Source organism: Erpetoichthys calabaricus, chromosome 10, assembly GCF_900747795.2.
Source record: "Erpetoichthys calabaricus chromosome 10, fErpCal1.3, whole genome shotgun sequence".
NCBI lineage: Eukaryota > Metazoa > Chordata > Cladistia > Polypteriformes > Polypteridae > Erpetoichthys > Erpetoichthys calabaricus.
This window is the reverse complement of record NC_041403.2, coordinates 8699187-8718468: the sequence shown is the minus strand read 5'-3', so window position 1 is coordinate 8718468 and position 19282 is coordinate 8699187. Positions and strand designations below refer to the sequence as shown.

The 19282-nt window shown below is 39.0% G+C and overlaps 1 protein-coding gene across 1 annotated transcript in view; it reads right to left on the bottom strand.

Moving 5' to 3' along the window:
• Positions 1–752: 752 nt before the first annotated feature.
• The window catches only part of cfap57 (cilia and flagella associated protein 57), a 114405-nt gene continuing 95875 nt past the window's right edge, over positions 753–19282 (bottom strand). Inside the window, exons 20-23 of the mRNA XM_028810850.2 lie at positions 16786–16920; positions 16559–16702; positions 13428–13551; positions 753–2419 (exon numbers count right to left, since the gene is read on the bottom strand). Coding sequence (XP_028666683.1) covers positions 2235–2419; positions 13428–13551; positions 16559–16702; positions 16786–16920 — 588 coding nt within the window. The 3' untranslated portion in view covers positions 753–2234. The remainder of the gene's footprint in view (positions 2420–13427; positions 13552–16558; positions 16703–16785; positions 16921–19282) is intronic.

The following is a 19282-nucleotide window of genomic DNA, read 5'->3' as shown; positions in this document are numbered from 1 at the left end:
ACCTGCAGCTCAAAATCATTTCTTAGTACATTTTATAAGTGAATGTACCATTTCCATGTGTGTATATATATATATATATATATATATATATATATATATATATATATATATATATATATATAAATAAAAACATACAAGGTGAATCAAAATTATGTTAACTCTAATGGATTATTTTTATCTCGACCACACCTTTCCAGGTCGATGGATACAGTCATGGTGGACCACTGCTGTGGCCTCCACACTCCCCTGATTTGACACCCTGTGATTTCTGCTTATGGGGTATGGTGACAGAACGCATGTTATAGCAGGAAAGTTTGTGATATCAATGACCTGAAGGACAGAAAACGGACTGTGGTATCATCTATTCCCCGCAAAATGTGTGTCCGGGCTTTAAATGGTACTGTTGCTCGTTGATTTTTGTGTTGAACATGATGGCGAACAGGGCGAGACATTCCTGTAAATCATCTTGCACATATGAAGTATGTTTTGTGAATAAATTGTTTCCTCCATTCAAATGTTAATATAATTTTGACTCACCCTGTAGATAGATAGATAGATAGATAGATAGATAGATAGATAGATAGATAGATAGATAGATAGATAGATAGATAGATAGATAGATAGATAGAAATGAAAGGCACTATATAAAAGATAGATAGATAGATAGATAGATAGATAGATAGATAGATAGATAGATAGATAGATAGATAGATAGATAGATAGATGTGAAAGGCACTATATAACAGATAGATAGATAGATAGATAGATAGATAGATAGATAGATAGATAGATAGATAGATAGATAGATAGATAGATAGATAGATAGATGTGAAAGGCACTATATAACAGATAGATAGATAGATAGATAGATAGATAGATAGATAGATAGATAGATAGATAGATAGATAGATAGATGTGAAAGGCACTATATAACAGATAGATAGATAGATAGATAGATAGATAGATAGATAGATAGATAGATAGATAGATAGATAGATAGATAGATAGATAGATGTGAAAGGCACTATATAACAGATAGATAGATAGATAGATAGATAGATAGATAGATAGATAGATAGATAGATAGATAGATAGATAGATAGATAGATAGATAGATAGATAGATAGCACCCTGCACAGTATGTTTGTTTAGAGCAATCTTTTAAAGCAGTGGTGAACAACGGTGGTCTTGGGGGGGCCGCAGTGGCTGCAGGTTTTTGTTCCAGCTCAGATGCTTAATTACAAACTAATCCTCACCAATAGCACATTTTATTTAATTTTATAGCTTGTTAGTGTTTTAACTCTGCCATATCACGTCATTCATATTTCATAGATTTGTTTCCTTTCCGGTGATGCCATCCAAATGATTTCAAGCCTTTAACACTTTCTTTCTTTTCAGTTTCCTTCCAAATATTTTATTAAGCCAGACAGTTCACGATGAACACACACAGGTGTCAATGGAGACAAGTTAGATGGAGAACTGCTGGTTCCTTTGCCGTTTGCATCTCATTACTAATAAGAAGCCATTAATAGAAGTGATTTCAGCAGTTTTAAGACAAAAACAAGCAGTTAAAGGTGAGAAGTGTTAACAACTGAGACAACTAAAATGAAGCATTAAAATGAGCCTTGAGCAATAAGTGCTTCATAACTGATAATTGACTGCTCATTAAGAAACTGGGTGGGAACAAAATGCTGCAGCCACTGTGGCCCACCAGGACTGACATTACTCACCCCAGCTATAAAGTATAATTTATTAAAAATAATTTCAACTTTTAAGGCACTTATTGATACTATGAAGGATACTATACGTCAATTGAATCATTTTTATTCTACAAAGGAAAAGATTAAAAATGTCTGATAATACAGTAAGCCCAGTTTAAGTAACAAGTCAATGTCTTTCTTCTTTGAGCTAAGTTGGACTCATTTTTTAGCTGGTGACCTTATGTTCAGTAGCTGCTGAATTTTTCCTCTGATTGTTGATATCTTCTCTTTTAACGGATCATTTTTCTGCATCTTCTTCTCTGGGTAAATTCCTTTGAATCCACCATCACTGGCCTCAGGAAGAACTGTGCAGTTCTCACGTCCATTCTACTGTAAACTGGAAAATGAACACTTGCTCTTGAGAAAACTAAAGTTAGCTAGAAAAACTGGGCTGAGTCCAGTCCAGCCATTACTGTGATTTAAACATTATGTAGTACAGACAGGCCTCCAGTGAAAACAAGGAGGAATTCTAACTCAGGTGGTGATGGCCGGCAGTTTGCCACCTGAAGGAGGCCTCAGTGGATAGCTCTGCTCTTGGGCCTGGATTTGATCCCGAAGACGTTGGATTTCCAGCTTCTGCAGATCCATGATTCGTTCTGCCTCCTCTTCAAAGTTAATTCTGGCAACTACTGGACTAATGTGATTGTCCAGAGAGGATCCTGTTAAAAGAATATTGAACACACAAGCTGACTAACATCTTTATAAAAGGAGAGATTATGATATTTAAGTTACTGCAAGGACTAAATTGTGTTAGAAAGAACAGTGTTGTTACCACACAGAACAATTATAGCAGGGATGCAATCTTTGAAGAGTTTCCATTAAAAAACACTGAAAAATTAGACAAATATGGACGTGAACAGGTCATTTAGCCCAACAATCTTGTCCATCCTATTCAATACGATTGTCTAAAATTACATGAAGTTGAGATTTGAAGGTTCCTCAAGCCCTACTCTCCATCTCACTACTCGGTCATTTATTCCATGTGTCTGTAGTATTTGTATGGAGAAAAACTTCCTAATATTTGGGAAAATTTTGCCTTTAACAAGTTTCCAACTGTGTCCCTGTGTTCTTGTTGAACTCATTTCTATTTCTAAGCTCTCATTTCTGTCCGAAATTATGGAGAAAGTGGTTTCTTTGCAATTAATTTCATATCTGGAGGATAACAATGTATGTGATGTGTTTCAGTCAGGTTTTAAAAAACTTCATAGTACTGAATTGGCTTTGCTGAAGGTGACAAATGATATTCTATTAACTTTGGACTCGGGCTCTTCTGCAATCTTGGTCTTGCTGGATCTCAGAGAGGCATCTGACACAGTGGACCATGGAGTTCTGTTAAAACGGCTTGAGGATGAATTGGCCATTCAAGGCTGTGCACTGAAATGGTCCGTGTCCTACCTGAAACGCAGATCTGTGTCTGTTAACATAGATTGGAATTTCTCTCAGCCAGCTCCTCTCACACAAGGAGACCCCTCAAGGTTCTATCCCGGCTCCCCTTCTAATTTCTCTTTATCTTGCTCCCCTTGAGGCCCATCTTTAACAAACATGATGTCACATATCATTGTTATGCTGATGATACACAGCTGTACCTCAAAGTTAGTTCTGACATCATCTTCATCTGTAAAAAAGCTGTTGAAATGCTTTGAGGATATTAAATATTGGATGGCACAATATTTCTTGCAATTAAATGAAAATAAAACAGAAGTCATTATTTTTGGTCCTACCACATCTGCAGTTGAAATAGGCATGCACTTTGACAGCAATAATTCATAATGATGTCAGAAACCTAGGTATCATCTTTGAGTCGTCACTAAGTTTTGAAAAACAAATCTCCATGGTAGTAAAGTCCAGTTTTTACCAACTGAGGCAAATTTCTAAACTAAAATCCTTTCTATCACAGAAGGACTTAGAGACAGCCATTCATGTCTTTATTACATCTCGCCATTCCTTATATAGTAGAACCTCTGGTCATGAACATTTCTGAACATGTACAAATTGGGTTACGATCAAAAAGTTTGCCAAAATTTTGCATCTGTTCACGACTACATGCTCTGGTGGCGAACGAAAACACTGGCGGCCAGTTTCCCTACGCGCGTTCGTACGCACCAATGATCTCCCATTCTCTGTTTCCCATTTTCTTTGGTTTGCGCATACAGGGCCTAACAAAGCAGCTGATGTTGCAAAAGGAGTTACAATGTTAACCAAGCAGTGCTGGAAGAGGTGGAAAAACTGTTGCTAGTGTGGCTGAACGAGAAGAAACTTGCAGGGGATAGCATAAGCGAGGCGATCATATGCGAGAAAGCCAGGAAGATTCACGGCGATTTGCTGAAAAAAAAATCTTTCTTCGAGTGGCGAAGGTGAGGAATTTAAAGCCAGTAGAGGATGGTGTGAAAAGTTTCGCAAGAGAAGTAGCATTTAATTTTTTTTCCCTGGGCTTAACACTCATAAAAAAAGTGTTTACAGCGAGCAGTTCGTAAGGGTCTAGTGCCAACTCTTACAGTTTTTCTCAGTGTTATTCAATGTTTTTACATTTAGTTCAATATTACACTATGCATTCTATGATGTAATTAACTATTTTTGTGCTTAAAAATATATATATTTACATACAGTATAAGGTCTGGAACATATTAATTGTATTTACATACAATCTTATGAGGAAATTATATTCGGGTCACGACCAAATTGGGTTGCGTCCAGAGTTTTGGAACGAATTACGGTTGTGACTAGAGGTACCACTGTATGTTGGTCTGCCAAAATCTGCTCTGTCGCACCTTCAGCTGGTTCAGAATGCTGCAGCGAGATTTTTGATTGGGTCGAGAAAAAGGGATCACATCTCCCCCATTTTAGCCTCTCTCCACGGGCTACTGGTGAAGTTTCACATTGATTTTAAAATCTTGTTGTTTGTTTTTAAAGCCTTGCATGTTCTCGCTCCAACATACATCTGTGACTTCCTTCACCCCCATGTGTCATCAAGGGCACTGAGGTCATCTGGATGACTGCTCCTTGTAGTGCCAAGATCTCGGCTGAAGTCAAGGGGAGACCGAGCTTTTTCAGTTGTTGCCCCTAGGCTTTGGAATGACTTGCCTCTGCACATCAGGTTTTCATCCTTGATCAAAGTTTTTAAAAGTTGTCTTAAGACCTACTTGTTTTCTTCTGTCTTTCACTGTGTATGATGGGATTGTGGTGGATGTTATAATTGCTTGTTTTATTAATCTGCTTTTGCATGGTTGTTTGTATTGTGTTTATTTTAATGCTTTTTTTTGTACAGCACTTTGGCGCAACCTCTGTTGTTTTTAATGTGCTTTTATAAATAAACAATCTAATCTAATCTTATACTGTAGTCTTGGTCCATGGTGCTAATTTCTTTTATGATTTTAAATACTTCAATCATGTCACCTCTTAATCTCCTCATAGCTCAAACCTCTAATTCTGAATCAGCCTTGTTGCTCTTCTTTGGACTTTCTCTGGCACTGCTATGTCCTTTTTGCAGTCTGGAGACCAAAATTGAATGTGGTACTCCAGCTGAGGCTTCACCTGTTTGTTATTGAACTTAAGCAAAACCTCTTTTGACTTGTACTACAACATAAAATATTCTGTTAGCCTTCTTAATGGCTGCTGTACACGGTCTGAATGTCGATATTGACAGGTCCTTCTCCTAAGGGGCACTTTCAAATTCCAGAACTTCTATTACACTGTATGTATTTAAATCTTAACATTTTTACTTCATATGTGTAATACTTTACATTTACTTACTTAAAATTCCATGCATCACATATTTGCTCAAGAATGTATGCAGTCCAGGCCCCTCTGTAATGATTTGACTGGTTCTAGACCATTCCACCTATTCTGGTATCATCTGCAAACTTAACCAGCTTCCTATTTATATTCAGATCCAGATAATTAATATGCAGTATATTAAAAATAGAAAAATCCCTAGTACTGACCCCTGAGGGACACCATGGCTGACATCACCTAATTCTGATAAGGTTCTCTTCCCCATAAGCCTTTGCTTCCTTTGTTTTAGCCAATTTTTCATTCATCTACACATTGCACCCAGAATTCCCATTTTTTTAAATTTGAAGCTCAGACCTTACTAATTTCCCCAGTCCACAGTGAAGTTCTAAAAATATCCATCAAGGGGTTTACTGTATATATGCATTCGCTTGCTTCCTTAAACACTTTAAATGTTCCTCCCACATCCAAAAGATTTTCCTGTGTTACTAGAGTTTCCTGTAACATTCCAAAAACTCATAAATGGCCCTGAGTGTGTACATTTACATTCTATCTGTTTAGCAGATGCTTTAATCCATAGCGACTTACAAAGGTTGTCAACATAGTCAAGTAACATTGGTGTAGAGACTGTTTTGAACAAGTGTTACGTGGGGTCCAGTGGCTGTGGGGCATCTGTTGGTGAAGTAAGATTCCCTGATCTTGACTTTGCCGACGATGCTGCGATTTTCGCAGAGTCAATGGAGGCTCTGATTGGGGCTCTCAAGAGACAGAGCGAGAAGTCTGAGTGTCTGGGCTTGCGAGTGTCATGATAAAAACCAACAGCGAGTCCTTTAATGTCCTCTTAGGCACATCAGCAGGGTGTTTGTCTGTGGAGAGAGTGTCAACCGCGTTGAGAGGTTTACTTACCTCGGCAGTGACATTCGTGTCTCTGGTGACTCTTTCTATGAAGTCAGTAGACAGATTGGGAGATAATGGGGGGTCATGAGGTCACTGGAAAGGGGTGTGTGGTGCTAACGATATCTATGCAAATTTATGAAGGTGCAAGTCTTTAGAGTCCTGGTGCTTCCGGTTTTGCTATATGGTTGCGAGAGATGGATGCTATCCAGCGACCTGTGATGAAGACTGGATTCCTACAGTACTGCATCTCTTTGGAGAATTCTTGGGTACCACTGGTTTGACTTTGTGTCAAATAAGCGGTTACTCACCTAGTTCCGAACGAGGCACATTACCTGCATAGTGAGGGAGCGTCAGTTACGGCACTACAGTCATGTGGTGCGATTCCTCAAGGGTGATCCAGCTTGCAGGACCCTCATTGTTGAGGACCCAAGTGGCTGGACCAGGCCAAGGGGATGCCCATGTAACACTTGGCTGTGGCAGATAGAGGGTCATTTCCAGGAAGTGGGAATGGACTGCATGTCTGCCTGGGGGGTTGCCAACCAGGATCTCAAGCTGTTTCGTAGTGTGGTGGGTGCAGCAACACACTGTACCAGTGCATGCTCACCAACCTGACCTGACCTGTTACAAAAGTTAATCGTCACAAGTGTAGAACATCCAGAGGGCAAAAAACATACATTAACAATTTGAAATATATTGACACAACAGTTTTTTCAATCGCTTCTTAAACATGTTGAGGGAGTCAGCAGTTCAGATGGAGGTGGGCAGCTTGTTCTACCAACTAGGAGCTACAAATGAAAACAGCCTAGATTAGATTTGATACCATACAGAGGTGGCATCACCAAACAGTGTTCACTGGCAGACCTGAGGCACCTCACCAGAGTCTCCATATTCTCAGGTGCTGACTCAATGACTACTCTTGTAGGCAAGTGTAAGAGATTTAAACTTAATGTGTGCTGTTACAGGGAGCCAATGTAGCAACCTGAAGAGAGGAGTGAAATGCGCCCATTTTGACTGGTTGAATACAAGACATCCTGCATTTTGGACCATCTGCAGTGGCCTGACAGCACATGCAGGTCCTCAATATCATTCATCATTCAATATCATATTCATATATCAATATCATTTCTGGTGGCTCCGTAATCCATACTAACCCCTACTTCTCTTCTGTTCTCTTTCTGTTTTTCTGTGGTGGCGATCTGCACCAACACCACCTGATCAAAGCACCATGATGTCCCTACATTGATGGATTAAAGGCCAGAGGTCCACATGACTGTCATTATCAAGTTCTTCCATGTGAACCCTGAATACAATGAGGACTGATTGTGAGGTCTATTATGTTAGGTAGAATATCCAGAGTGTGCTGGGTGGTCTCGTGGCCTCTGAACCCCTGCAGATTTTATTTTTTTCTCCAGTCGTCTGGAGTTTTTGTTTTTTTTTCTGTTCTCCCTGGCCATCTGAACTTACTTTTATTCTATGTTAGTTAGTGTTCCCTAATTCTATTTTCTTATTTATTTACTCTTTCTTCTTTATGTAAAGCACTTTGAGCTACATTATTTGTATGAAATGTGTTATAGAAATAAATGTTGTTGTTGTTCCTGCTAGTAGTGAATTGCAGTAATCCAAATGTGACGAGACCAGAGCCTGGACCATGAATCTGAGCTGCATACTGAACCAGAGAGAAACATAAACACGTGGAATCTGTTGCCAAGTTGTATAGTTGACAGTAGGACTTTAGGAACCTTCAAAGCTGATGCTGTTTTGGAAGAATTAGGTGGATAGGACTAGCTAACGTTGTTGGGCATGTTGTTGGGTTGAATAGCCTGTTCTCATCCAGATAGTTCTAATGTTCTAATACTCAGTCAGATAAGGTCCGATTTTGTGGATGTTACACAGTGTAAATCTACGTGAACGAAAGGCAGTTGAGATGTGGTCAGAGAATGATAGCTGCTCATGAATCACCACCCCAAGGTGGCGTACTGACTTGGCAGATGTAAGCACGTGCATCTTTAGACTGAATGTTATCAGTCTTGAATAGAAAAAGCTACAATAAGTTGTAACCTAATTGATAATATAACATACATTCTTAAACTGATTAATCAAATTCAGGTTTTTGAGGATCAGACAACACTGAGGGTAAAGCAAGACCTAGCACTACACAGAGCCCACTTACACAGGCATCCTCAGGGCCACTTTAGAAATTACAATCAAGCTAACCTGTATAACTTTGGGGGTGTTTCAGGAAAACCAGAGTATCCAGAGAGAAACCCACACATACATTAGTAGAACATGTAAACTCTAAACAGACTGTGGCTAATCTAGTTATTCAAACGCTGAAAGCTCAACCTGTGAGACTTCTATTCTAATCACTGTACCTCCATGCTGCCTGAAGCCAAGTCTTAAAAATCTACAATAAATCTGATCCACGAGAGTTCTAACCACTGCACTGCCACATTCTAGGAAAGGATGGAATGTTAGTGCAGTGGTTAGCGATGCTTCCTCACAGTTCCAGAGTCCTGGTTGAAAGTCCAACTTAGTGAGTTCTGTATGTTCTATCCATCTGTCCATCTTCTAAACCTGCTTATCCAGGGCAGAGGCACAGGGAATCTGAAGCCTTCTAATGTGGATGGGTGTGCAGCTCACACTTCCTTCTCTTAGCTTAGTAGGTTTTCATGACTACTTGAGGACACCTAGTGAACACTAAGTAGAACTTCATTTAACATGAAGCTCAGAAAGACATTGACGCAGTATTGTATTTCACATTTTATTATATTGCAGCCTTTTGTTAAAATGATTTAACTTATTTTTTCCACGCATCAAGTAATACTCAGTACTCCAAAATGACAATGTAAAAACAGGATTTTAAATATTTTTAAAATTTATTAAACATAAACGACTGAAATATCACATTGGCATACAGTAAGTATTCAGACCTAATTAGGAAAAGCACACACCAGCCAATAGAAGGTCCCACAGTTTACAATGTGCATCAGAGTAAAAGCCAAACCATGAAGTCAATGGAACTGCCTACAATGACGGGATTGTGTTGAGACACAGATCTGGAGAAGGTTACACAAAAATTCAAGCAGCATTGAATGTTCCCAAGAGCACTGTGGCCTCCATAATAATTATGGTTTGGAACAACCACAAATCTTTCTAGAATAATAATAATAATTCTTTGCATTTACAGTGCATCTGGAAAGTATTCACAGCGCATCACTTTTTCCACATTTTGTTATGTTACAGCCTTATTCCAAAATGGATTAAATTCATTTTTTCCCTCAGAATTCTACACACAACACCCCATAATGACAACGTGAAAAAAAGTTTACTTGAGGTTTTTGCAAATTTATTAAAAATAAACAAACTGAGAAAGCACGTGTACATAAGTATTCACAGCCTTTGCCATGAAGCTCAAAATTGAGCTCAGGTGCATCCTGTTTCCCCTGATCATCCTTGAGATGTTTCTGCAGCTTAATTGGAGTCCACCTGTGGTAAATTCAGTTGACTGGACATGATTTGGAAAGGCACACACCTGTCTATAGAAGGTCCCACAGTTGACAGTTCATGTCAGAGCACAAACCAAGCATGAAGTCAAAGGAATTGTCTGTAGACCTCTGAGACAGGATTGTCTTGAGGCACAAATCTGGGGAAGGTTACAGAAAAATTTCGCCTGCTTTAAAAGTCCTAATGAGCACAGTGGCCTCCATCATCCGTAAGTGGAAGAAGTTCGAAACCACCAGGACTCTTCCTAGAGCTGGCCGGCCATCTAAACTGAGCGATCAGGGGAGAAGGGCCATAGTCAGGGAGGTGGCCAAGAACCCGATGGTCACTCTGTCAGAGCACCAGAGGTCTTCTGTGGAGAGAGGAGAACATTCCAGAAGGACAACCATCTCTGCAGCAATCCACCAATCAGGCCTGTATGGAAGAGTGGCCAGACGGAAGCCACTCCTTAGTAAAAGGCACATGGCAGCCTGCCTGGAGTTTGCCAAAAGACACCTGAAGGACTCTCAGACCATGAGAAAGAAAATTCTCTGGTCTGATGAAACAAAGATTGAACTCTTTGGTGTGAATGCCAGGCATCACGTTTGGAGGAAACCTGGCACCATCCCTACAGTGAAGCATGGTGGTGGCAGCATCATGCTGTGGGGATGTTTTTCGGTGGCAGGAACTGGGAGACTAGTCAGGATAAGGGGAAAGATGACTGCAGCAATGTACAGAAACATCCTGGATGAAAACCTGCTCCAGAGCGCTCTTGACCTCAGACTGGGGCGACGGTTCATCTTTCAGCAGGACAATGACCCTAAGCACACAGCCAAGATATCAAAGGAGTGGCTTCAGGACAACTCTGTGAATGTCCTTGAGTGGCCCAGCCAGAGCCCAGACTTGAATCCGATTGAACATCTCTGGAGAGATCTTAAAATGGCTGTGCACCGACGCTTCCCATCCAACCTGATGGAGCTGGAGAGGTGCTGCAAAGAGGAATGGGCCAAACTGGCCAAGGATAGGTGTGCCAAGCTTGTCGCATCATATTCAACAAGACTTGAGGCTGGAATTGCTGCCAAAGGTGCATCGACAAAGTATTGAGCAAAGGCTATGAATACTTATGTACATGGGATTTCTCAGTTTTTTTATTTTTAATAAATGTGCAAAAACCTTTAGTAACCTTTTTTCACGTTGTCATTATGGGGTGTTGTGTGTAGAATTCTGAGGAAAAAAATGAATTTAATCCATTTTGGAATAAGGCTGTAACATAAGAAAATGTGGAAAAAGTGATGCGCTGTGAATACTTTCTGGATGCACTGTATATAGTGCTCTTCTCACTACTCAAAGCGCTCAGCAATTGCAGGTTAAGGGCCTTGCTGAAGGGCCCAACAGAGCAGAGTCCCTTTTAGCATTTACAGGATTCGAACCGGCAACCTTCCAATTGCCAGTGCATATCCCTAGCCTCAGAGCCACCACAACTGGTCACCTGGCCAAACTGAGCAATCATGAGGAAAAATCCTTGGTAAAAGAGATGACCAAGAAACCGATGATCACTCTGGCTGAGCTCAGGAGAACCTGGGTGGAGGTTTGAAACACTTTCAGTAGGACAACCATCAATGCGACACTTCACTGATCTGCAATTTATGATAGAGTGGCCAGACAGAAACCTTTCCTCAGTAAAAGACTCATTACAGCCCACTTGTAGTATGCAAATAGGCAACGTGAAGGATTCTCAGACTGTGAGAGACAAGATTCTCTGGTCTGATAAAACACAAAGATTAATGTCATGTCTGGAGGAAACCACTCATTACTCTTCACCTGTGCAATAATATTCCAACAATGAAACACGGTGGTAGCAGCATCATCCTGAGGGGTTTTGTCAGGCAGAAGGGACTGGGAGACTAGAAAGGGTTGAGGGAGAGCTGAATGGAGCAAAGTACAGAGATATCTCTCTATATATAATATCCAACGTCTGTCTGTCTGTCTGTCCGCTTTTCACGAGAGAACTACGTAACGGATTTAGTTATTTTTCTACAATTTGCTTGAACATTCTGGTTGATTTTGCGACTTCTCTCATTGAGCTATAAATCATAGTTCACTTGTGGTACCGATTTATTTGTGTACTGTATATCCGAGAGACACAAGGCGGGCTGAGGGGAGGGGGCGGGGCCCTCCTCACTCACGCGCCAACTTCGGGGCATTTAACTTACATCCGCTTAGCTAGCGAACGAGAGAACTACTTAACGGATTTAGATTGGGATTTATTCTATAATTTGCACGAACATTCAGTTTGATTCTGTGAATTCTCTCATCGTGCTAAGAATCATAGTTTGCTTGCAGGAGTGATATATTTTCACGATAATTGGAGACAGAGGCTGCGGGCCGAGGAGAGAGGGAAGCATGACGTTGGGAGTGGGGAGCCAGGCATGGCCCTCCTCACTGTCCTATTTCACTACTACATGTGTGGAGCCGCGGGGCACGGCTAATCTTTAATAAAACCCTGCTAGAGAACTGCTCCGGACATCAGACTAGGTTTACCTTCAAACAGAAAAATGATAAAGCAAAGCGCAAACAAAAACAACACAGGACTGGCTTTGGGACAACTCGGAACCCTCCCATTGAACGTCTCTGGACAGACCTGAAAATAGCAACCTAATGATGGTCTCCATCCAACCCAACAGAGCTTGAGAGGATCTACAGAGAAAAATCTGCTAATTCAGGTGTGCAAAGCTTGTCTCGTCAAAATCCAAGAAGACTCTTGGCTAGAATCACTGCAAAAGGTGCTTCGACTAAGGGGTCAAAGGGTATAAAGGGTCTGAATACTAGTGTCAGTAGGATAATTCAGTTGTTTATTTTAAAAAAAATTTGCAAACATTTCTAAAGTACTGTTTTTACTTTGTTATTCTAATGTATTGAGTGCCGCTTGATGAGGCAAAAAATGAATTTCATTTATTTCAGCAAAGGGCTGAAACAAAAAGTGAAGGGCTCGGTAAAAAAGAAAAATGTAATTTTAGGAAAAACATTTGTAACTATTAGGTAGCCAGAAAAGCTTGATGAACAGAACTGTGTGTGTGATTCATAATGGACACCAGCGTCATCCAGGGCTGCTTCATATTTTGTGTTGGTTGCTATCAGGATAGACTATCCTGCTTTGCCACCTGTCCCAATTAACATAATCAGAAGATGGATAGATATGCTCAACTGATGTAAGTATCTTGTCATTCAGAGCAATTACAAACTATAATGAAAAGACAAGGAATGAAAGCTTGATTATAAAAAATAAATAAATGGACATGGCTCTTTAGCTAGTACAGGAAATCTCCAAATGCAACTACTGGATAGCAAAACCAAGAGAAACTGATTTGTCACCTTAAGGCTAGGTGTTTTCTAGTCTGCAGTTCTGTTTTCAGGTTTACAGCTAAAACTAAAGCTTTAATTTCATAAATATCAAATCAAACTTTACAGTGGTTTGTAAGCAGGCCATCAGCTGAACTCCCAAAACTGCAATTTAAAAAACAGACAAATACAAGATAATAGCAAAGGTATATGGGTTTGTACCTTTCAGATCCGAGCTAAACTGCTTCCTACTTATCTTTGCCCTCTCTTGGTCGTGAGCACTGGAACGGACCATTTTCAATTCTCTTCTCAGGTCATTGATTTCCTTAATTAGAGAGACGTTTTCCTGGGAATTAGAAAACAACTTTAGTTAATGTTGGTTCTTCTATGCCGTTTTGTTGGCAGTGTGGGACAACTTTCTGTATTAATTTGTAAAGTGCTTCTGACTGTGTCTGCCTGTTTAACTACGGCATTCTATTTTATTTCTACCAGAACATTACTGAAGAGTCGAGATCATATGACCTTTTAAATGACTTTTAATCTGTTTAACTATTGGTACCTTCAGATATACAAAGATATCTGTCTATATTAATGACATTAATATAAATATTATTATTAATTATATTTATATAATGCTTTTCTCGCAACTCAAAGCGCTTTACATAGATCTATCTATCTATCTATCTATCTATCTATCTATCTATCTATCTATCTATCTATCTATCTATCTATCATATAGTGCTTTTCATATCTATCTATCTATTATATAGTGCCTTTCATATCTATCTATCTATCTATCTATCTATCTATCTATCTATCTATCTATCTATCTATCTATCTATCTATCTATCTATCTATCTATTATATAGTGCTTTTCATATCTATCTATCTATCTATCTATCTATCTATCTATCTATCTATCTATCTATCTATCTATCTATCTATCTATCTATTATATAGTGCTTTTCATATCTATCTATCTATCTATCTATCTATCTATCTATCTATCTATCTATCTATCTATCTATCTATCTATCTATTATATAGTGCTTTTCATATCTATCTATCTATCTATCTATCTATCTATCTATCTATCTATCTATCTATCTATCTATCTATCTATCTATCTATCTATCTATCTATCATAGAGTGCCTTTCATATCTATCTATCTATCTATCTATCTATCTATCTATCTATCTATCTATCTATCTATCTATCTATCTATCTATCTATCTATCTATCATATAGTGCCTTTCATATCTATCTATCTATCTATTATATAGTGCCTTTCATATCTATCTATCTATCTATCTATCTATCTATCTATCTATCTATCTATCTATCTATCTATCTATCTATCTATCTATCTATCATATAGTGCTTTTCATATCTATCTATCTATCTATCTATCTATCTATCTATCTATCTATCTATCTATCTATCTATCTATCTATCTATCTATCTATCTATCTATCTATCTATCATATAGTGCCTTTCATATCTATCTATCTATTATATAGTGCCTTTCATATCTATCTATCTATCTATCTATCTATCTATCTATCTATCTATCTATCTATCTATCTATCTATCTATCTATCTATCTATCTATCTATTATATAGTGCTTTTCATATCTATCTATCTATTATATAGTGCTTTTCATATCTATCTATCTATCTATCTATTATATAGTGCTTTTCATATCTATCTATCTATCTATCTATCTATCTATCTATCTATCTATCTATCTATCTATCTATCTATCTATCTATCTTATAGTGCCTTTCATATCTATCTATCTATCTATTATATAGTGCCTTTCATATCTATCTATCTATCTTTTATATAGTGCCTTTCATATCTATCTATCTATCTATTATATAGTGCCTTTCATATCTAATCTATCTATCTATCTATCTATCTATCTATCTATCTATCTATCTATCTATCTATCTATCTATCTATCTATCTATCTATCTATCTATCTTTTATATAGTGCCTTTCATACTCTATCTATCTATTATATAGTGCCTTTCACATCTATCTATCTATCTATCTATCTATCTATCTATCTATCTATCTATCTATCTATCTATCTATCTATCTATCTATCTATCTATCTATCTATCATATAGTGCCTTTCATATCTATCTATCTATCTATCTATCTATCTATCTATCTATCTATCTATCTATCTATCTATCTATCTATCTATCTATCTATCTATCTTTTATATAGTGCCTTTCATACTCTATCTATTATATAGTGCCTTTCACATCTATCTATCTATCTATCTATCTATCTATCTATCTATCTATCTATCTATCTATCTATCTATCTATCTATCTATCTATCTATCTATCTATCTATCTATCGCCAACTGAAAGAAGTCTCTATAGTGTGATGAGACCAAAATTTAACTTTTTGGCTATTAAGCTAAACATCATGTTTCAAAACTGCACATTATCATAAACACACCATATCCCCACCATGAAGACTAGTGGTGGCAGTATCAGGCTATGGGGATGCTTCTCTGTAGCAGGCCCTGGAAAACTTGTGAGGGAAAAATGAAGGTAGCAAAATACAGGAAAATCCTGGAAGAAAACCTGATGTAGTCTTCAGGAAACCTGCACCTTGGGAGAAGATTTGATTTCCAGCAAGACAACAAGCCGACTCATAAAGCCAACACCAATGTTAATGTCCTGGAGTGGCTGAGTCAGAGTTCATATCTCAGTTCAATTTGTGGTTGGACTTGAGAAATGCCGTTCACTCACGATCTCCATGACACCTGGCAGAGTTTGAGCAGTTCTGCATTGAACGGGTGGGAGGAGGGAGGATGTCAGTGTCCAGATATGCAAAGCTGACAGAGGGATAGGGAGAGAGAAGGAGACCTGAGAACGCAGATTCAAGGCTGTCAAGGCTGCCATCTGCTACAAGAAGAGGTCATTTGATGCCAAGTAAAGCATGATTGCCAAAGGGAAACTAACTGTGGCACAGATTCAAACAAGTACAAAAGACATAAGCCATGACCAGAAAAGGGTACTAATGCATTACAGCAATAACAACATATATTACATAGTGCTTTTAACAGCTGACATTATAACTGAAAAGCTTATCATATTTCCTAGTGGAAAACCCCACTGAGCATTTACTCTGCGTCCTTACAAGTTACAAAATCCTTGCTTTATTTCCTCAAATATCACTACACATTTTGTAAGATTTCTGCATTTTAGCTGTAACCTTGTTACATCACTCTGAGAAATGCAGACATTGAAGAGCACTATATAGAAATAAATGGGCTGGGCTTGACTCACTTCACTGCACCATGAAAGCTGTTCAAAATTATTTTACCTGCATAATCCGAATGTTTTCAGCCCGGTGAATATCTGTGTCCTTTACAAGTTTTTTCTGCAATGAGCCAACACTTCTTTCCAGGTGTTCTCTTTGGCGTGCAAACTCCCTCTGAATATCTGCATCCACGCCTACAATCTCCACCTGCAAGCATAACGCCTGTCACCTTAGAACCTGACCAGCTCATTAAGCATGGGCACCATTCACATTACAACAAGGTCTCATACCACATCTGACTGGTGGACATATCTGTCATAGAGCTCACATATGGTGTCTTTCAGCTTCTTTGGTTCTTGAATAAAACCCACGCAGTTGTGCAAGTCGGTTTTAAACCTCTTCACTAATGCTTCTACATCTCGGACCTATTAAAATAAAATTGGTAAAGTTACCATAAATTATAAAGTATAAACCCAATAAACATTAAATATCGTTGAGATACAGAGTAACATAATTGCCTTGTTACTGGCTGTTACCTTTTCAATTAGTAAATACCAACCATGGAGACCACTTTTCATTTGCTGCTAATCACTGCCATTGACTACAATGAACTAAGAGGCCAAGTGGTCAACACAAATCACTAACCTCGTAGAAAGATGTCACCCTTCCTGGCTTTCCTATCATCTATGATTTAAAAGGCTTTCAAAACCCCTAAGCACAGTGTTTGCCAATGAGAGCAAATGGCACAATTTATAGGTTGTACCTGTAAATATTTAAATGGGGATGTTTGGGTTAATTATTCTTAAGATGGATGACTTCTCATTTTTATAGCAGGTAAAAAACATGTAAGAGGTAATAGAATGATATAAAAACATTTGCTATCTCGTGCCCTATGTGTACATTTTCTTCGGTATCCTTGCGTGTCTAAACCTCTTCTCACCACTACTCCCCTTTATTGAGCACATTCCCCATAAAGATTGCTTCTTAGACTCTTCATTAGTTATGAGGTGCCTTACTTGTCTCCCTGCCTGCTTTTAAACTTCCCGTCTTCGTAGGCAACTCTCAGTGTGCTTCCTATGCCCTTTGTCCTCCTTGCGTGTCTGACATTCTCATTTGTTATTTCAATTGCATCACCAAAGCCAAACTGGACAATCACACTAAAGCCAAACTGACCAATCATATTGCTTTGAGGGACTGGACACACACATACAGACCTCAGCATACTCTTGAATGTATCTGCCTCTAGGTTTCAGAACAGTTTGTCTCTCTTAATTTCTGTGCATTGTAAATCTTAATTTTTTTTTGCATATTTTCACCCAGATCCAAGTATACACAGTATTATATATGTATACAGTACTGTGCAAAAGTTTGAGGCAGGTGTGAAAAAATGCTGTAAACAAAGAATGCTTTCAAAAATGGAAGTGTTAATCATTTATTTTCATCAATCAACAAAATGCAGTGAATGAACAAAAGAGAAATCTAAATCAAATCAATATTTGGTGTGACCACCCTTTGCCTTCAAAACAGCATCAATTCTTCTAGGTACACTTGCACACAGTTTTTGAAGGAACTCGGCTGGTAGGTTGTTCCAAACATCTTGGAGAACTAACCCCAGATCTTCTGTGGATGTAGGCTTCCTCACATCCTTCTGTCTCTTCATGTAATCCCAGACACACTCGATGATGTTGAGATCAGGGCTCTCTGGCGGCCATACCATCACTTCCAGGACTTCTTGTTCTTCTTTACGCTGAAGACAGTTCTTAATGACTTTGGCTGTATGTTTGGGGTCGTTATCCTGCTGCAGAATAAATTTGGGGCCAATCATACGCCTCCCTGATGGTATTGCATGATGGATAAGTATCTGCCTGTATTTCTCAGCATTGAGAACACCATTAATCCTGACCAAATCTCCAACTCCATTTGCAGAAATGCAGCCCCAAATGTTCAAGGAACCTCCACCATGCTTCACTGTTGCTTGCAGACACTCATTATTGTACCGCTCTCCAGCCCTTCAACGAACAAACTGCCTTCTGCTACAGCCAAATATTTCAAATTTTGACTCATCAGTCCAGAGCATCTGCTGCCATTTTTCTGCACCCCACTTCCTTTGTTTTCGTGCATACTTGAGTCGCTTGGCTTTGTTTCCACGTCGGAGGTATGGCTTTTTAGCTGCAACTCTTCCATGAAGACCACTTCTGGCCAGACTTCTCCGGACAGTAGATAGGTGTACCTGGGTCCCACTGGTTTCTGCCAGTTCTGAGCTGATGGCACTGCTGGACATCTTCCGATTTCGAAGGGTAATAAGCTTCATGTGTCTTTCATCTGCTGCACTAAGTTTCCTTGGCCGACCACTGCGTCTACGATCCTCAACGTTGCCCGTTTCTTTGTGCTTCTTCAAAAGAGCTTGAACAGAACATCTTGAAACCCCAGTCTGCTTTGAAGTCTTTGTCTGGGAGAGACCTTGCTGATGCAGTAGAACTACCTTGTGTCTTGTTGCTGTGCTCAATCTTGCCATGACATGAAACTGTCTTCCACAACCTCACCTTGGTAGCAGAGTTTGGCTGTTCCTCACCCAGTTGTAAGCCTCCTACACAGCTGTTTCTGTTTCAGTTAATGACTGTGTTTCAACCTACGGGTGACATTGATGATCATTAGCACCTGTTTGGTAGAACTGGTTGATCAGACACCTGACTAGAATCCTACAAAATCCCTGACTTTGTACAAGTGTACCTATAAGAATTGATGCTGGTTTGAAGGCAAAAGGTAGGAACACCAAATATTGATTTG